At 33.1% G+C, this 16360-nt stretch overlaps 1 protein-coding gene across 22 annotated transcripts in view; it reads left to right on the top strand.

Moving 5' to 3' along the window:
* The window catches only part of RIMS2 (regulating synaptic membrane exocytosis 2), a 597264-nt gene that overhangs the window by 156255 nt on the left and 424649 nt on the right, over positions 1-16360 (top strand). For 10 of the 22 annotated variants that reach the window (XM_059902169.1, XM_059902178.1, XM_059902164.1 and 7 more), the window contains one exon: positions 1659-1670. The exons of the other annotated variants lie outside the window; for them this stretch is intronic. In XM_059902169.1, the coding sequence (XP_059758152.1) occupies positions 1659-1670 (12 nt within the window). The remainder of the gene's footprint in view (positions 1-1658; positions 1671-16360) is intronic. 22 annotated transcript variants of the gene reach the window in all.

Raw genomic sequence — 16360 nt, 5'->3', positions numbered from 1 at the left:
CAATAGCTTTTATATGATCTTTTGTAACAAATGAATCAGTCAAGAACACAGTATTGTAAAGGATGCAATCCTATCCCTTCTACACAATATCCTATGTTTTAATCAGTTAGAATATCAGATATAGAACTGTGTGTCAGACACTGTATTGAGAGCTTTTCATGTTGTTTAACTCTGAGAAAACCATATAAAGTAATTATTAATTTCCTGTTTTGCAGATAAGGAAGTAAAGGCCTAGAAAGCTTAAGAAAATTGCATAAGATATACAGCTAGAAATGTTTCAGACAAACAGTGATACCTCAAAACACATGATTTTAACTTGTAATTTATATAAGTTCTTATAATATATCAGGTCATTATTATTACATTATTAATTTTACTATTATTATCATTATTTTATATTTAAATAAAGAGGAATGCCACATTTTAAAACTTTACCATATTTAAATACGTTCTCTTGACCAAATCATGTATCTTATTTATTTATTTATTTAATATTCTTTTCCATTATAGTTTATACAGGATACTGAATATAGTCCCTTGTGCTATACAGTAGGACCTTGTTGTTTATCCATTCTATATATAATAGTTTTCATCTGCTAATACCAAACTCTCACTCCATCCCTCCTTCACCTCACCTCTCCCTTGGCAACCACAGTCTGTTCTCTATGTCTATGAGTCTGTTTCTGTTTCATAGATAAGTTCATTGCTGTCATATTTTAGATTCCACATATAAGTGATATCATATGGTATATATATATCCTTCTCTTTCTGGCTTACTTCACTTAGTGTGATAATCTCTAGGTCCATCCATGTTGCTGCAAATGGCATTATTTCATGCCTTTTTATGGCTGAGTAGTATTCCATTGTATGTATGTACCATGTCTTTTTTTTTTTAATTGGAGTATAGTTGATTTACAATGTTGTGTTAGTTTCAGGTGTACAGCAAAGTGATTCAGTTATACATATACATATATTCATTATTTTTTAGATTCTTTTCTCAGAAGTCATGTATCTTATGTATTTTATTTTCTACATTTATGATGTTGGGGAACTATGACCCCAAATTACCAATTGTAATCAATAATATTTTATTTTTAATGACCGTTTCTACTTATTTATTCTTTTAAGTTATAAAGTTTAGAAGACTTAAATTAATGGGACAAAAAAACTTTTAGAAGCAATGTGCATAATTCATATAGAATTACATTTTGTCTGCTTTTGATAGTATATGATGAAATTAAAGATAAACAGTGATACTGTGTTTTATTGTCTTTGTACATAAAAGCTTTATTCCTTAACGTTTTTCAGTTTCTTTCTTTGAGTTAATTGAGTGTTTAATTAGGATTTTATTTGTCAAAAGAGCATTCTCCTTTTTCTGATGTTTGGGTATTTACTTGCTTTTATAGAAATTATTCCATTTATATATCTTAATATATTCTAGTATATAGCATGTTCTTGCTTGAAATGTATGGAAAAATTTTCCTCTTATAATGTTTATATTTCAGTCAAAATGTAATTTAGACTTTTTCAGAAGTTTAATTTCACTATGAAATGCACTCTTAAAAAGTCTTACTCGTTTTAAGAATGGGATTAATTATTTCTTTTTTGTTTTGTCTTTTCTGTCCTTTCTAACTTGCTTTCGTGGATATTCACACCAGGAGGACAAAGTGGTTAGAGTCTTTTTTCTGTCTGATATTATTTTTTTTCTTATTGTTATTATTACTAATTTTAATTTTGTAGTTACATTTAATTTATATATACTTTTAAGTGTTTTGTTACAGTTGTAGTGCATGACAATTGCTAAACATTAAGATATATTTTAAGCATGCTATCTGAATTTACTGAAAAACACATTTTATTATAGATGAAATTTTGATTATTTTACTTGATTCTTAAAGAGGCTTGCCTTTTTAAAATTTAACGTTTTTTAAAAAGAGATCTTATAACATTCCTCATTGTGATAAGAATTCCTTTAATCTTATTATGTTCCCTAAACTAATCGTTGTACTGGTCAGAGTTTTTAAAATAAGGTTCTGAGTTAGTATAAAGATTCAATTTTTGTAATGAGTCACAATAACATTGAACATGGGTTTTCTGAAGTTTATATTTATAGTTGATTTAAGTATTTAGTATATCTTAATTTTTCTTAACAATATGTTTTAGAGATTGGTAAAATGGTAAAAATGGTAAAAAGATTGGTAAAATCTTATATCCTCATGTTGAATATTAGATATAATTAAAATTTAAATATAGGAATATAAAATTTGACAATACACTAGATTATAATAATTTGCTAATGTCTGCCTTTAGAAGTCTGATTTGAATTTGGATCTGCTCTGGAGCCTGGTGACTTCTTGCGAACAAAGATAACATCTTTCTATTCTGATTCTTTATGATGAATCAGACTAAAACTTGAGGTCTTTTCAAACTTTCCAAATTCAAACTGGCATAAAACCCAAAGAGAACATCCTTTAGCTGAGGTCTTCTAAACAGTGCCTTCTTTTTTGTCAATTGGAGCCTTTTCATTCTCTTCAGTCTTCAGTTACTAGGTTGGAGATAAGGTAGACATTGGCAAATACTGACATGAGTTTAGAATGAACTCTCTGAGCAGAAGAAAAGATACTGTGCATCATCTCAACCCAGAGCAGGTCCTCTAGAAGACCTGCCAGCTTTCTACCAGTCAACTTTATTAGCTGACTCTCAAGTAGTACAATTTAGGCAATTCAAAGCCTTTTAAAATCTTTGGTGCGACTTTTGTGTCCAGAGTTAACACAGGATATATAATGGTTTGATTATTGTCTGTAGTTTTCACAATGAATTCTGACACCTATCCCAGCAATGAGACATACAGTGATAGCTAAGCTATAGAAATGACTTCCATGTACTGACACAATTTCATAATGTAACAGTCTATATTTTAAGCCATGGATTGACTAACAGATAATACTAATTTTATGTGGATTTGGAACACTGCGGTTAAAATTTAACAGGCCTTTCAATGATACTCTTTCTGTAGCACTGGTCACCAATGATGAAGATGTTTTATATCTTCACCATAATACTGTAGGCTCTAGTCACATGCAGCTATTGAACACTTGAAATGTGGCCAGTGTGACTGAGGAATTGAACTTTCAATTTAATTTTAATCAAATTTAAATTGTCATAAGTGGCTAGTGGCTAAAGAAAGCCCAAGTCCGGATAGCAGACATTGTATGACGATTCAATCTCTAAGGCAATTCCCTGCACACATAGTAGCAGTATGATGTGTACGCTATCAGTGGAGATAAAACTGGGCAGAACACGAGAAGGGTACACTGTCAATGCCAACCTCATATATAGTCAAGGAGGGTAATGGACAAGGGACATCCTTTCAAAGGGCAGAACAAGGGAATCTGAATGACAACAGTCAAGGAAGGGAGAACCTCCTAGATTGCTAAATCAGGACCTGCCAGATAGAATAACCAAAGAAATTTAGGTGTTGTTTGTGTAGGGATTGCTGTTTGCTATGGACAATTGGCCACGGTATATTTTTCATTCTTCCTGTTTTTGAATGAGAGTTTTCGTTGCAGTTATATCATGTTGTATTGGGTGTGTTGAGAACAGATAACTTGTCTTTCATTGTATACAGTGATTTATAATATCAGTTGTTTATAATAATCTGCACTAGACTGTGATGGAAAGATTTGTTCTTCTTCACAGATCTTAGATTCAGAGCTAGGTTTTATAACTAAATGAGAGTTGGGAATTATCTCCCTTAGGGAGGGGGGGAATGTGTTACATGTAAACTATATGTATGGAAATTGTGAGTAGTTGAAAGCAGACTGTTATAGACCCTGTTCAATCACTATCCTAACAGACGTTTTCAATTTCCTTCTCTCTTGAAATCCCCAATAGTGGGACTTGAAAAATACAAAATCGATTAGTTTTCCTTGCAACTGGGAATGGCTATGTGACATAGTTCTAGCAAATGAGTTGTAAGAAAATTTATGAGGGCTTCTAGGAAGTCATGAAAAAAATAAAGATATAGATGGTGCTACTTTTTAATGAAAAAGTGGTGTTCTGAGCTTCACCAGCATCTTGTGAAGATGAGGGAAAAGCCAAGAGTATTTGAGTCATTAGTTATGACATTCTTGAGCGACTGATCCAACACCATCAGACACTTTTCCCGAATGTGAGAAAAATTCCCATCCCCAATTTGTTTCTGCCATCAATAGTCAGATTTTCTGTTTCTTATAGCCAAAAGCATTTCTAAGGAAACATTACTGGAGATGCAGTATACAACAGGGAAACCATATGAACATTTAGGGTTGTTCTTCAGAAATACAGAAGTAGAATAAAGAAGTACATGTTGATCATTGCCCAGATCTATCTACTTTTGCCTCTATAAATGTTTGAAGAAGCAGGATCAGTTAACACATCTGCTCATATGTTACACAGAACTTACCTCAGGTTGCAAACAGTAAATTAGTATGAATATTTTGGTCTTAGATATTGAATATTTCATTAATATGAATTTATTCTATTTCATATATAGAATCAAAGTAAAGGGGGTTGAATTTAAAAATATATATATAATTTAGATGTTTCTCAGATTTTTTAGGATGTGTGGAAATAAACTTTCACGGTGAATTATTTTCCATAAGTTAGGACATATACCTAACTGTTCATCTTTAAATAAATACTGATCTACTCATGTCTAGTAAGAGCATATAGTGAAATTATAGTTTTGGGAACAAAATGGTGCTCATTTCACTGTCTAGAGACAATATTATCTGTTTATATAGAGACCATTTTAATGAGGATCTTAAATAATTCCTCTTTCTCTTTTTACAAGTTATTAGTTCTAAGATACCAGTATCTTATTGGGCAATAGCTAGGGAGCTGCATTCCAGTAAATATTGCCTTAACAGTGGTAGATTAATTTATTTGCTTCTGCATTTCTATTTAATTACAATATAACATGTATATGACCTTAATAAAATTGTTCTAGAAATTGAATATAATAGCTCTGTCAGGGCCAACTCTTATAATAAAATTACAGGTTTAAATACTACTACTACTATTCTGCCTCTTTTACTGTTAGCCTGACAAAGACCAGAATTCTTACATGTGTAAGTGAACTTTGAAAATCTAAGTCTCTTATAAAAAGGGATTAAAAACTTACACTGTGAAAATCCTGTGAAATAAAATATGCCACAAGAAAATTATGAAAAACATATGACAAGTGAAAATACTGGTACAGATAACATGCTGAAGTCTTATAGAAGTTGATGTTACTAATAAGAACTGATCTAAAGTGACACTCAGTTTGGCTCTGATAGAGTTCAGAGGATGTTGGAAGACTACAAAGTATATTTACAATTGCAGCATAGATAACTTCTCGAGAGAAGGGGTAGATCATATGTTTTGATTATGTATTGTGCTACTTTTCCATCTCTTGGATAACTTTTTCTCTGATCATGTTATTCCAATCATGTATACCATTCCATCCAATCTATAACTGAAAATGAGACCTATTTCTTTATCCTTTGTGGGAGTCCCATCACTACTAAGTGCTGTGAATGAGAGTTTTTGAGCTCCCGAAATAGAAGAGTGCCAGTGGCTGTATGATGTGATGGATTTTAGAGCTGAGAGTTAAAACTGAGAATTGGTGGTTGAATACAGAGCCAGGATGACAACCAGTTTTTTTGCATTGAATGAGGATATTTGTGCTGAAGCCAGTAAGTATATAAAGGATGGAGGGCATACTTTGGGGCAGGGAGGGAAGGCACAGTGAGTTTAATTATGGAGATAGTGAGTTTGAAGAGCTTTTACAAAACCAAGCAAGAGATGTTTATTAATAATGACAGCTAACATTTATTAGACAATCATTATGTGTAAAGAGTACTATAGTAAACTTTTTAACATGTATGAATTCATTTAATTCTCATGACAATTTTCATCTAACAGTGAGCTGTAGGAGAAGGCCTAATAGGGGCTGAGGTGCGATGCAACATAGTTAAGAACACAGACTCTAGTCTCAGAATTCTGAGTTTAAAACCAGGTTCTATCACTTTGCTAACTATAGTATTTGGGCCAATCACTTTATCACTTTAAACCTCATTTTTCCTCATCTCTAAAATGGAGGTAATTTAACAGTTAACAGTGCCTAACTCGTAGGGTTATTGTGTTTGATCATTATTTTCTTCCCCAAGACTCTGAGGACCCTCTTTCCTAAGTGCAAAAAGGAAATTAAAACCCACCATCATGTCCCAAAAATAAATAGGAGGATTTATTATATTTTAACAGAAAAGGTGAAATAGAACAAATATATGGTATTGGCTTGGTGATTGTCCTGTGATATTCTTAGTCATTGGGTCCAATGGTGATCTACCAGGTCCTGGAGGTATTCTTCCCCTATTGGCTCTGCTTGGTTTCTCCAAGGCTTTGATTTAATTCATCTGACCAGGACAGAACCAGGAGAAAACTTGCTATGGGCTAGTTCTTCTTAGTATGGAGCTGCTTGTGAGTCCACTTCCCTGGCAGAATAAACTCATTTCTTATTTTCATGATCTTCTCCATTTTCATCTTCCTTTTTAGCAGTCTCTGCTCTCAAATGCCCCTCCACCTGAATGGCACTTTCAGTCCCTTAATTCTTTCCTCTGGTCCCATCCTATCCTCCATTTCCTATGTCTCTCTAGACTCTGGTTCTTCACCACTGCCATGTTAGAGTATATACAAAATATTTATGCTTATTTTAAAGAAAATTATTATGTATTTGGGTGAGTAATATTGGGATATGGTATAAAATTCAAAATATACAAAAGTATATATAGTGAAAACTAAGTTTCTTTTCCATCCCTGGCCCTCAATTCCCCAGTTTCCCAGTCCCTCAGTTCTTTTCCCCATAGGCAACCAGTTATCATTGTCTTCTGTATATTCTGACAGATATTATATAGACATATGGCTTTTACACAACTGTTCTGCACCTTAATTTTACCTCTTACTTGTATATCTTGGATTTTTTCTATATTGGTGCATATAGAATTATCACATTTATGTAAATGAATTCATTATTACTTTGTATGGCTATGCCACAACTTACTTAACTGGATTATAGCTAATCTTTTGCTATTATAAACATATTTTTGTACATGTCACATTGCATATATGCAAGTATACCTGTAGGATAAGCTCCTTGAAGTGGAATTGTAGAACGTTTCAAATTTTGTTCAGTATTCCAAATTGCCCTCTCTAAAGTTGTATTAATTTCTCTTTCCACTAACAGCATATGAGAATGCTCGTTCCCACATCCTTGACAACACAATGTATCCAGCTTTTTAATCTTCACCAATTTTATTATAATTTTACTTTGCATTTATTTTACTATGAGTGATATTGAGCATCTTTTCATATTTAGAAGCCATTTGTGCTTTCTTTTCTTTGTACTATCTGTTCATGCTTTCAAAGAAGAGCAAGGCTCTGCAATGTGTTTGGGTTTTGAAATCATCAAAAGTACCTTTATTATTACTATGTACTCATATTGAATGAAGATGCTTTATCAAACACTAGATGTTTCACTATGTTTTTAAATATAGGGTTGAAGAACAAAGGGGCTAGAATAAGGTAGAAAAAATACAGTTCCACTCTGTTTTAAAAAATTTTATGATAATTTTCATGTTTTTTTTCCTCATGACCATTGAGAAACAATTTTATCTAGCAAGCTCATTGCAAAAGTAATTTATGTCTTAAATAAGTGCAATTTATGAACCATTACTGTTAGCCATTTTAACTGTGTTTTATGACTTCCTGCATTCATTTTTAAAATGTTTCAAATATTTCTAAAAACTTAAAATATATATAAATGTAGAGATGGGATTTATATTTTTAAAGATTAAAGACAGGTTCTGTAATACCTCCGAAAGCTGTTTTCTTCTTTGATACTAAGTGTCAGGAAACATAAGGGAGATAAAACCCATGATGGGAGGTAGGTTATAGGAAAATCCCACTTGAACTGACACATTTGATTTTAGTCTAATGAGTTCAGATAATGGGTATTTGTAACTAAGGAGGCATTTACTAATAAGTCCCTTTAATCAAAATCCTATTCCTTTAGTAGAGGGAGACTTTAGTTCTGATTTCATATTTTTCCTTATCATGTAGGGGTTTGCATTTTTCTTATTCTTTACTATTCTTTGCTCATTTGTATTAGTTTTTTTTTGAATGAGTCTTTTTTATGTTAAATAACGTAATTCTTTATGACATATGCTGCAAATATCCCAGTTGTTCCTTTTTCTTTTATTTGTTTATATGTAAGAATGTTTAATTGCCTTGTAGTCGTTTATCTTTTTTTTTTTTAATATGGATTTTATATCACACATAGTAAAACCTTCTCTACGCCAAGATTCCAAAAACAAATTCTCCCATATTCTATCATGGCTTGTTTTTTGTCAGGGGGAGGTATTCAATTTTTTTAAATATCGAGGACTTCAACTTACTCAGAATTCATTTTGGTGTAGGTTATATGGTATAGATCAACTTTATTTCATATTGTGACCCCTTTGTCATAATGTTATTTATTGAGTGATTCATTTTTTATCCCTTAATATACATAGCCACCTTTTTCACATATGGAATTCCCATATGATTAGGGTCCATTTCTAGTCTCTTTAATCTGCACATTGATTTTTCTATTCTTGAGCCAGTACCAAGTACAACATGGTTTAATGACTGTACCTTTTCAATATGTGTTACTAATACCTTGTAGCCCTTGTTCAGTGGCATCTAGGGAGTGGTGGGAGTGGGCCACCCTGGCCACAGGCAGTATGAGGTGGGGGAAGTGTTGTCTGTAGAGAATATTAAAAACAAAATAAGAAAGCTAATAATAATTGGCTTGCTTATTATTATCTCCATGTTCAGGCAATTCTAAACCATTTAGTAATAAAATACTCCTTCCCTCTGGGGCAGATTACATCAAATCCCTAACCCCCTTCCACTGGAGCTAGTTTCCTCATAATGCTCTTCTTTTCTTTTCAAAAATTTCTTGGCTATTCTCTATTATTTTTTTCTTTTTAAAGAAAATGAAATGTAACTTACAATCAAACGCACAGGATTTAAGTACAGTTTGATGAGTTTCGAAAAGTATGTATATTCCCCTGTAACCATTGCCCTCACCAAGATGTATATTATTCCCATCCTCCTAGGAAGTTCACCCCCCTCTCCCAATAGGCAATCACCTTTCTGACTTCTGTTACCATAGATAGCTTTGCTTGTTTCTGAACTTAATATAAATAGAATCATATGGTATGTACTCTCTTCTTTCTCTCAATTCAAAGTCTAGCGACGCATGTTATTGCCTGTAGCAATAGTTTTATTGTGTGAATTATGTGGATATACCACAATATGTCTAGCCACTCTCCTGCTGAGGACACGTGGATTGTTTCTCCCCGCCTTTTTTGGCTATAATTAATAAAGCTGCTATAAATTTTTGTGTTATGGGTTGTTTTGTGGGCTTATATTTTTATTTCTCTTTGATAAACACCTAGAAGTAGAATTGCTGGGACAAGAAGTTAGATGTATGTTTAACTTTTATTACAGACAGTTTTCCAGAGTTCATGTGCAATTTTACACTTCTATCAGCAATGTAAGAAAGTTCTAGTTTCTCTACAACCTTGCCAGCATTTGGTGTTGTCAGTCTTTTCATTTAATTTATTCTAGTGAGTATGGAGTGGTTTGGGTCTTATTTCCATTTCCCTAGTGACTAATGATTTGAGCATCATTAGTGTCTATTGGCCATTCATATTACTTTGCTTGTGAAATGTCCGCTTAACTGTTTGCCTGTTTGAAAAGTTCATTTTTTCTATTTATTATAGTTTTGCAGGCATTCTCCTTATATATGTTCTGAATACAAGTATCAGATATATATATTGAGAATATTTCTACCAGTCTATGGCTTGTCTTTTCATTTCTTAATGGCATATTTTTGAGAATGGAAAATTTTTTTAAATTGAAGTATAGTTGATTTACAATGTTGTGTTAGTTTTAGGTGTACAGCAAAGTGATTTCAGTTTTATATACTTTTTCACATTCTTTTCCATTATAGGTTATTACAAGATATTGAATATAGTTCCCTGTGCTATATAGTAGGTCCTTGTTTATCTCCTTTATATATAGTAGTGTGTATCTGTTAATCCCAAACTCCTAATTTATCCCCTCCCCCCTTTTCCCTTTGGAAACCATAAGTTTGTTTTCTATGTCTGGGAGTCCGTTTCTGTTTTGTAATTAAATTCATTTGTATCATTTTTTAAGATCTCATGTATAAGTGATATATTTGTCTTTGTCTGTCTGATTTACTTCACTTAGTATAATAATCTCTAGGTCCATCCATGTTGCTGCAAATGACATTATTTCAGAGAATAGAAAATTTTAACTTTTATGAAGTCCAATTTACTAACCTTTTCTTTCATGGTTAGTGCTTTTTGCAGTCTAAGGTATCTTTGCCTACCCCAAAGTTGCAAAGGTATGCCCTTGGCTATACTTGGTTATTTATTTTTCCTTCTATATGTTAGAATTAATTTGTTTAGTCCTAAATAAATCATATAGGTATTTTTTTTACTGAGACCACATTTAATAATGGAAAAATTAGGAAAGAATTGTCATTTTTATGGTATTAAGTCTTCATATTCAAAATTAGAATATGATTTTTGATTTATTCATCTTCCCATATATCTCTCAGTAGCATTATTTATATTAATTTTGCATATTTCTCAATAGTTTATTTTAGAATTGTAAGTGAAATAGTCCTTTTTTTAAACTTATTTTTACATAGGAATATATTGATCTTTGTATGTTCATAGCCACCTTTCTAAATTATATTGTTTATTAGAGTTTTTCAGTTGTTTCTTTTGAGTTTTAACAGTACAAAACCATATGACTTGAAAATAATAATTTACCTCCTCCTTTCTCATTTATTTCTTTTTTAATTGTATTAACCAGAACCTTCAAAACAATCTGAAATAAAAATATATTCACATATATAATTAGAATAATCTATATAAGTTGTCATTTTGTTGTTTTTTAAAATTTACAATTGTATAATTACTTTCAAGTTCTCCCCCTGCACTCACTGCACCTGTGCAAACATGTTTTCCATTTCCAGTGCAGAGTTTTTCCAGTTTTGTTTAGAGGTTTCTTGATGTACCAGTTTCCTACTTCATGGTCTTTTAAGGGTTATAAACCATCCAACTCTCTTTCATGTCTTTTGCTAAGTTTTGGCCAGCTCCAATTCTAAGGACAGTCACTGAGACATGTTAGTTATAAGAATTTTGGGCCACTTAATGAGGAAGTGGTTAAGATGGGGTGGGTGTATGGGGATAAAAAGGCAGATTTTTGTTTTTAACCTGATATAAAATTCATACAAAGGCCAAGGAGGACATTGAAAAGAAATCATAAAATATTTTTCTTATTGATTTTGTCTTTATTTAGGATTTTTTTCTTCATCTATTGATATCTTCACATGATTTTTCTCCTTGAATCTGTTATGTGGTAAATCAAAATTCTTGATTTTCATAAGCAGCTTTGCATCCTTAGGGTAAAATTCACTTGGTTATGATATAATATTTTTAAAAAATATTTGGATTTTATTTGCTAGTAGTTTGTTAAGGATTTCTCTGTTTATGTTCGTGAAGGATATTGGTGTGTAATCATCTGTTCTTCTCTGTTCTTTTCTGGTTTTGGTTTTAAGGTTATAATGATCTCATAAAATGAATGGTTTTATTTCTCCTCTATTTTTCTGAAAGAGTTTGTATTATTTCTTCCTTAAGCGTATGATAGAATTCACCAGTGAGGCTGACTGAGTATAGAGTTCTCTGTGCAGAAGTTCTAAAATTATGTGTTCGATTTTTTAAAAGACATATAAAGCCGTTCAGATTATCTCTTGTTGTATGTTTCTGTTGAGTTTTGTTTTTGAGGGAATTTGTCCATTTTATCTAAGTTGTTGAATTTGTTGCCTTTAAGCTGTTTGTTATAACCACTTGTTAACCATTAATGTTGATATGATCTGTAGAGATGTCCCTTTTTCATGTTTGGTAGTGATAATTGGTGTTTTCTTTCTCTCTCTCTGTTTCTGTCTGTCTCCACAATCAGCCATGTAGTGGTGAATCAATTTTGGTTTTACTTATTTATTTTTTGTGTTGTTTTGTTTACTTTTGAGTCAGTTCTTTTCTATTCTTATCGTTATTATTTCCTTTCTTCTACTTGCTTTGGGTTTATTTTGTTTCTTTTTCTAGGATTTTAAAGTAAAAGCATACCTTATTAATTTTATTCTGTTCTTTTCTAACACAGGCATTTAAAACTATAAATTTCTTACTAAGAACTGCTTTAGCACATACATTTTGATAGGTGTGCTTACATTTTGTCATCAGGTAAAATATTAAAATTTCTTTCCTTATTGATTTTTTAATTTGATCTGTAGGTTATTTTAAAATATGTTGCTTTATTTCCAAGTATTTGGGTACTTTTTAGATATCTTATTGAGTTCTAGTTTAGTGCCATTGCAGTCAGAGAACACCTCTGTGAGGTTTTGATCCTTTAGGATTTACTGAGGCAACATGTGTTGTTTCTTGGTGAATGCTCCATGTGTACTGGAGAAGAATGTGATTTCAGAGGACCTCAATCTATGGGCACCTTGTAGCCATTGTTGATCATGTAGCTCTCAAGCAGTTAAAATTTTTTTTTCTTCCAAGTTTTTCTGTAAAATTTTTGTCCTGGCATCAATTTTCTTGATAATTTCTGGGTTTGTGGGTTCCTGGATCATGCTACAAATTACAAAGCTATGTGAAGTACAGGACAACTTTTTGAATTCTCAAGGGAATTTCTTGTTAGTCCGTCATATAAGCAGAGATATACTTCCTTGTGCAGTAGCTTCCTAATTAGTCTCTGCTTCCTTTCTCCAACCCAGTCTGCATACATCTGCTTGGGTGATCTTTTTCAAAAATGCAACCATATTGTCATTCTTCTGCTTAAGTGCTTTCTCACACAGTTTCTTTCTGGGGCATACAGGGAAGGTGATTCGTGATCTGGCTTCTGTCTCTTTAACATCATCTCCTACTCTTCTCCCCCTCATTGCTTTTTATCCCAGGCATTTCTGTCCCTGAAGCCACAAAGCTCTTTCCTACCTATAGACATTTACATATGTTGTTTCTTCTACCTGGAATGTATTTCACCAGCTTTTCACATGGAAGGCTCATCTCATCTTTGGTATCAGTTCACCTGTCATCACTTCGGAGAGGCCTTCTCTGACCTATGCTTTGTAGGGTATTATTCCCATTCAATACCACTTTCTGTCTATCATATCACTCTATTAATATTCTCCAAAGCACACATGTATAGTTACCTTGTTTATTTTATTTTTTTCCTACTTTATTTTATTTATTTATTTATTTATTTATTTTGTAACATCTTTATTGGAGTATAATTGCTTTACAATGATGTGTTAGTTTCTTCTTTATAACAAAGTGAATCAGCTATACATATACATATATCCCCATATCTCTTCTCTCTTGCGTCTCCCTCCCACCCTCCCTATCCCACCCCTCTAGGTGGTCACAAAGCAGCGAGCTGATCTCCCTGTGCTGTGTGGCTGCTTCCCACTAGCTATCTGTTTTACATTTGGTAGTGTATATATGTCCATGCCACTTTCTCACTTCGTCCCAGCTTACCCTTCCCCCTCCCCGTGTCCTCAAGTCCATTCTCTACATCTGCGTCTTTATTCCTGTCCTGCCCCTAGGTTCTTCAGAACCTTTCTTTTTTTTCTTTAGATTCCATACATATGTGTTAGCATGGGTATTTGTTTTTCTCTTTCTGACTTAGTTCACTCTGTATGACAGACTCTAGGTCCAACCATCTCACTACAAATAACTCAATTTCGTTTCTTTTTATGGCAGAGTAATATTCCATTGTATATATGTGCCACATCTTCTTTATCCATTCATCTGTTGACGGACACTTAGGTTGCTTCCATGTCCTGGCTATTGTAAATAGAGCTGCAATGAACATCGTGGTACATGACTCTTTTTGAATTATGGTTTTCTCAGGGTATATGTCCAGTAGTGGGATTGCTGGGTCGTATGGTAGTTCTATTTTTAGTTTTTTAAGTTACCTTGCTTATATGTTCGTTTACTTGTCTGTCTCCCCCACTAGACTGTAAGCCCCATGAGAAAAGAACTTGTCTGTTTCTTTATCACTGTATCTCTAGTAAGCAGCATAGGGCTTGGCACATAGTAGGGAGTATTCAATAACTTTGTGAATCTATGAATAATTAAGTGATTGAATGAAAGAGATATTTCCTGCTATCTCTAAATTTTCCCTGCCCTCAACCCAAAATGAGCAGATGAAATAATAAAAAAGACATAAAATTAGGTAATTATTTTATTATTTTTAAGAAATAACAGCATCATAAAGCCAATTGAAGTAGAAAGATTTAAAATTTCAATTACTTTGATTTAAGCTCCAGTATTATTTCAAATTTTAAAAAGTGGTCAGGTATAACAAGTGAGCCTAGATGAAACTGGCTGCATCAGGCCTGGTGATTCTTCTGTTAATATCAGTTTTCTAATTTTTGGTTCAGTCATCATTCCAAGCAATTTTTAAAATCTGTGTCTCGGGGACTGGTAGTCTCTAGTAACAAAATATACTACTTTCCTTAAGTCTAATCATAGATTAGGTCCTTAAGTGCTATAGTCATGTATCTTAGAGTCTGTTCCACTTTTGATGGTTGTACTTTTTATATTGCATGGAGGAACTGAACTGAAACAGTCATAGATGAGAAAGGTATGTTCTGGTCTGCAGCCCTCGAGTACTTCGTTGCAAGAGGCTCTGGATCCAGACTTCTTGCAAACCCACCAGAGTGTAATCAACTTGGGAGCTGACCAAATTCCAACTCTAAGAATAGCTCTGCATTAGCTCTAGCCAGCCACAGAGTAACTGAACTGGGCTTTCAGTGAATAGGTAGTGATCCCTCAGGGACTTGTGTCTGCTAGGCAGGATGTGCATTGGTAGCTGGCTTAACATTTTGTCCAGAATTTATTTTTAGGTATTTATCAGAAGAGAATTTGCTGAGTTGTTTGTGTGTGCCTTTTAAAAATGCCAGCACATTATGGTTCTTGGAATTGAGGGTACACTTATTTAGTTGAAGATGGCACCAAGTGATGCTAGTATTAACCTAATAGTATACAGAATTTATTGTGATGTTGAAAAAGCAGGGGAGTGGCCAATTAAAAGTTAGATAATGTTCACTAGGAATGCACCAAAAGTAGCCCATACAAGAGCCAGACAGAGTCCAAGAACCACTGATTTGATTAAATATATTTAGTTTGAGGAGAGGACAGGATCAAGAGGAAGCTGTAATGGTGAATAATACCTTTCATCAATAGGATTTTTTTCCCCGTTCTGTCCCTCTTTTTAACAAAACATTTTTTTTTTAAATGTGGTAAAATACAAAAACAAAATTTACCATCTTAACCATTTCAAAATGTACAGTTCAGTGGTATTAAACACACTCATAATGTTGTACAACCATAGGCATCATTCATCTCTATAACTCCTTTTACCTTTTAAGTGTAATTCTGTATGTATTAAACAATAACTACCCTCCACCCCCCACCCCAGCCCTTGGAAACCACAATTCTACTTTCTGTCTCTGATTTTGACTTCTCTAAGTAACTAATGTAGGTAAGTGGAATCATACAGTATTTGTCTTTTTGTGACTGGCTTACTTCACTTAGCATAATGTCATCAAGGTTCATCCATGTTATAGCCTATGTCAGAATTTCCTTCCTTTTTAAGGCCGAATAATATTCACTTGTATGTATATACCACATTTTGCTTATCCACTCATTTGTTAATGGACCCTTGAGTTGTGTCCACATTTTAGCTATTGTGAGTAAGGCTGCTATGAACATGAGTGTACAAACATCTCCTCAAGGCCTTGCTTTCAATTCTTTTGGGTATATACCCAGAAGTGGAATTGCTGGATCATCTGATAATTCTATTTTTAATTTTTGTAGGAAATGTCATACTGTTTTTCACAGTGACTGTACCATTTTACATTTCTACCAACAGTGTACAATGTTTCCAGTTCCTCCACATCCTTGTCAACACTTGTCATTTTCTGTTTTGTTGATAGTAGCCATCCTAATGAGTGTGAATGGTATCATACAATAGTTATGATTTGCATTTACCTAATGATTAATGAGGTTGAGCATGTTTTCATGTGCTTCTTGGATATTTATATATCTTCTTTGGAGAAATGTCTATTCAAGTCCTTTCCCCGTTTTGAATTGTTTTTTTGTTGTTGTTGTTGTTGAGTTTTAGGAGTTCTCTA

Source organism: Balaenoptera ricei, chromosome 17, assembly GCF_028023285.1.
Source record: "Balaenoptera ricei isolate mBalRic1 chromosome 17, mBalRic1.hap2, whole genome shotgun sequence".
NCBI classification, from domain to species: Eukaryota; Metazoa; Chordata; class Mammalia; order Artiodactyla; family Balaenopteridae; genus Balaenoptera; species Balaenoptera ricei.
The sequence above is the reverse complement of the archived record's forward strand: the minus strand, read 5'-3'. Positions and strand labels throughout refer to the sequence as shown.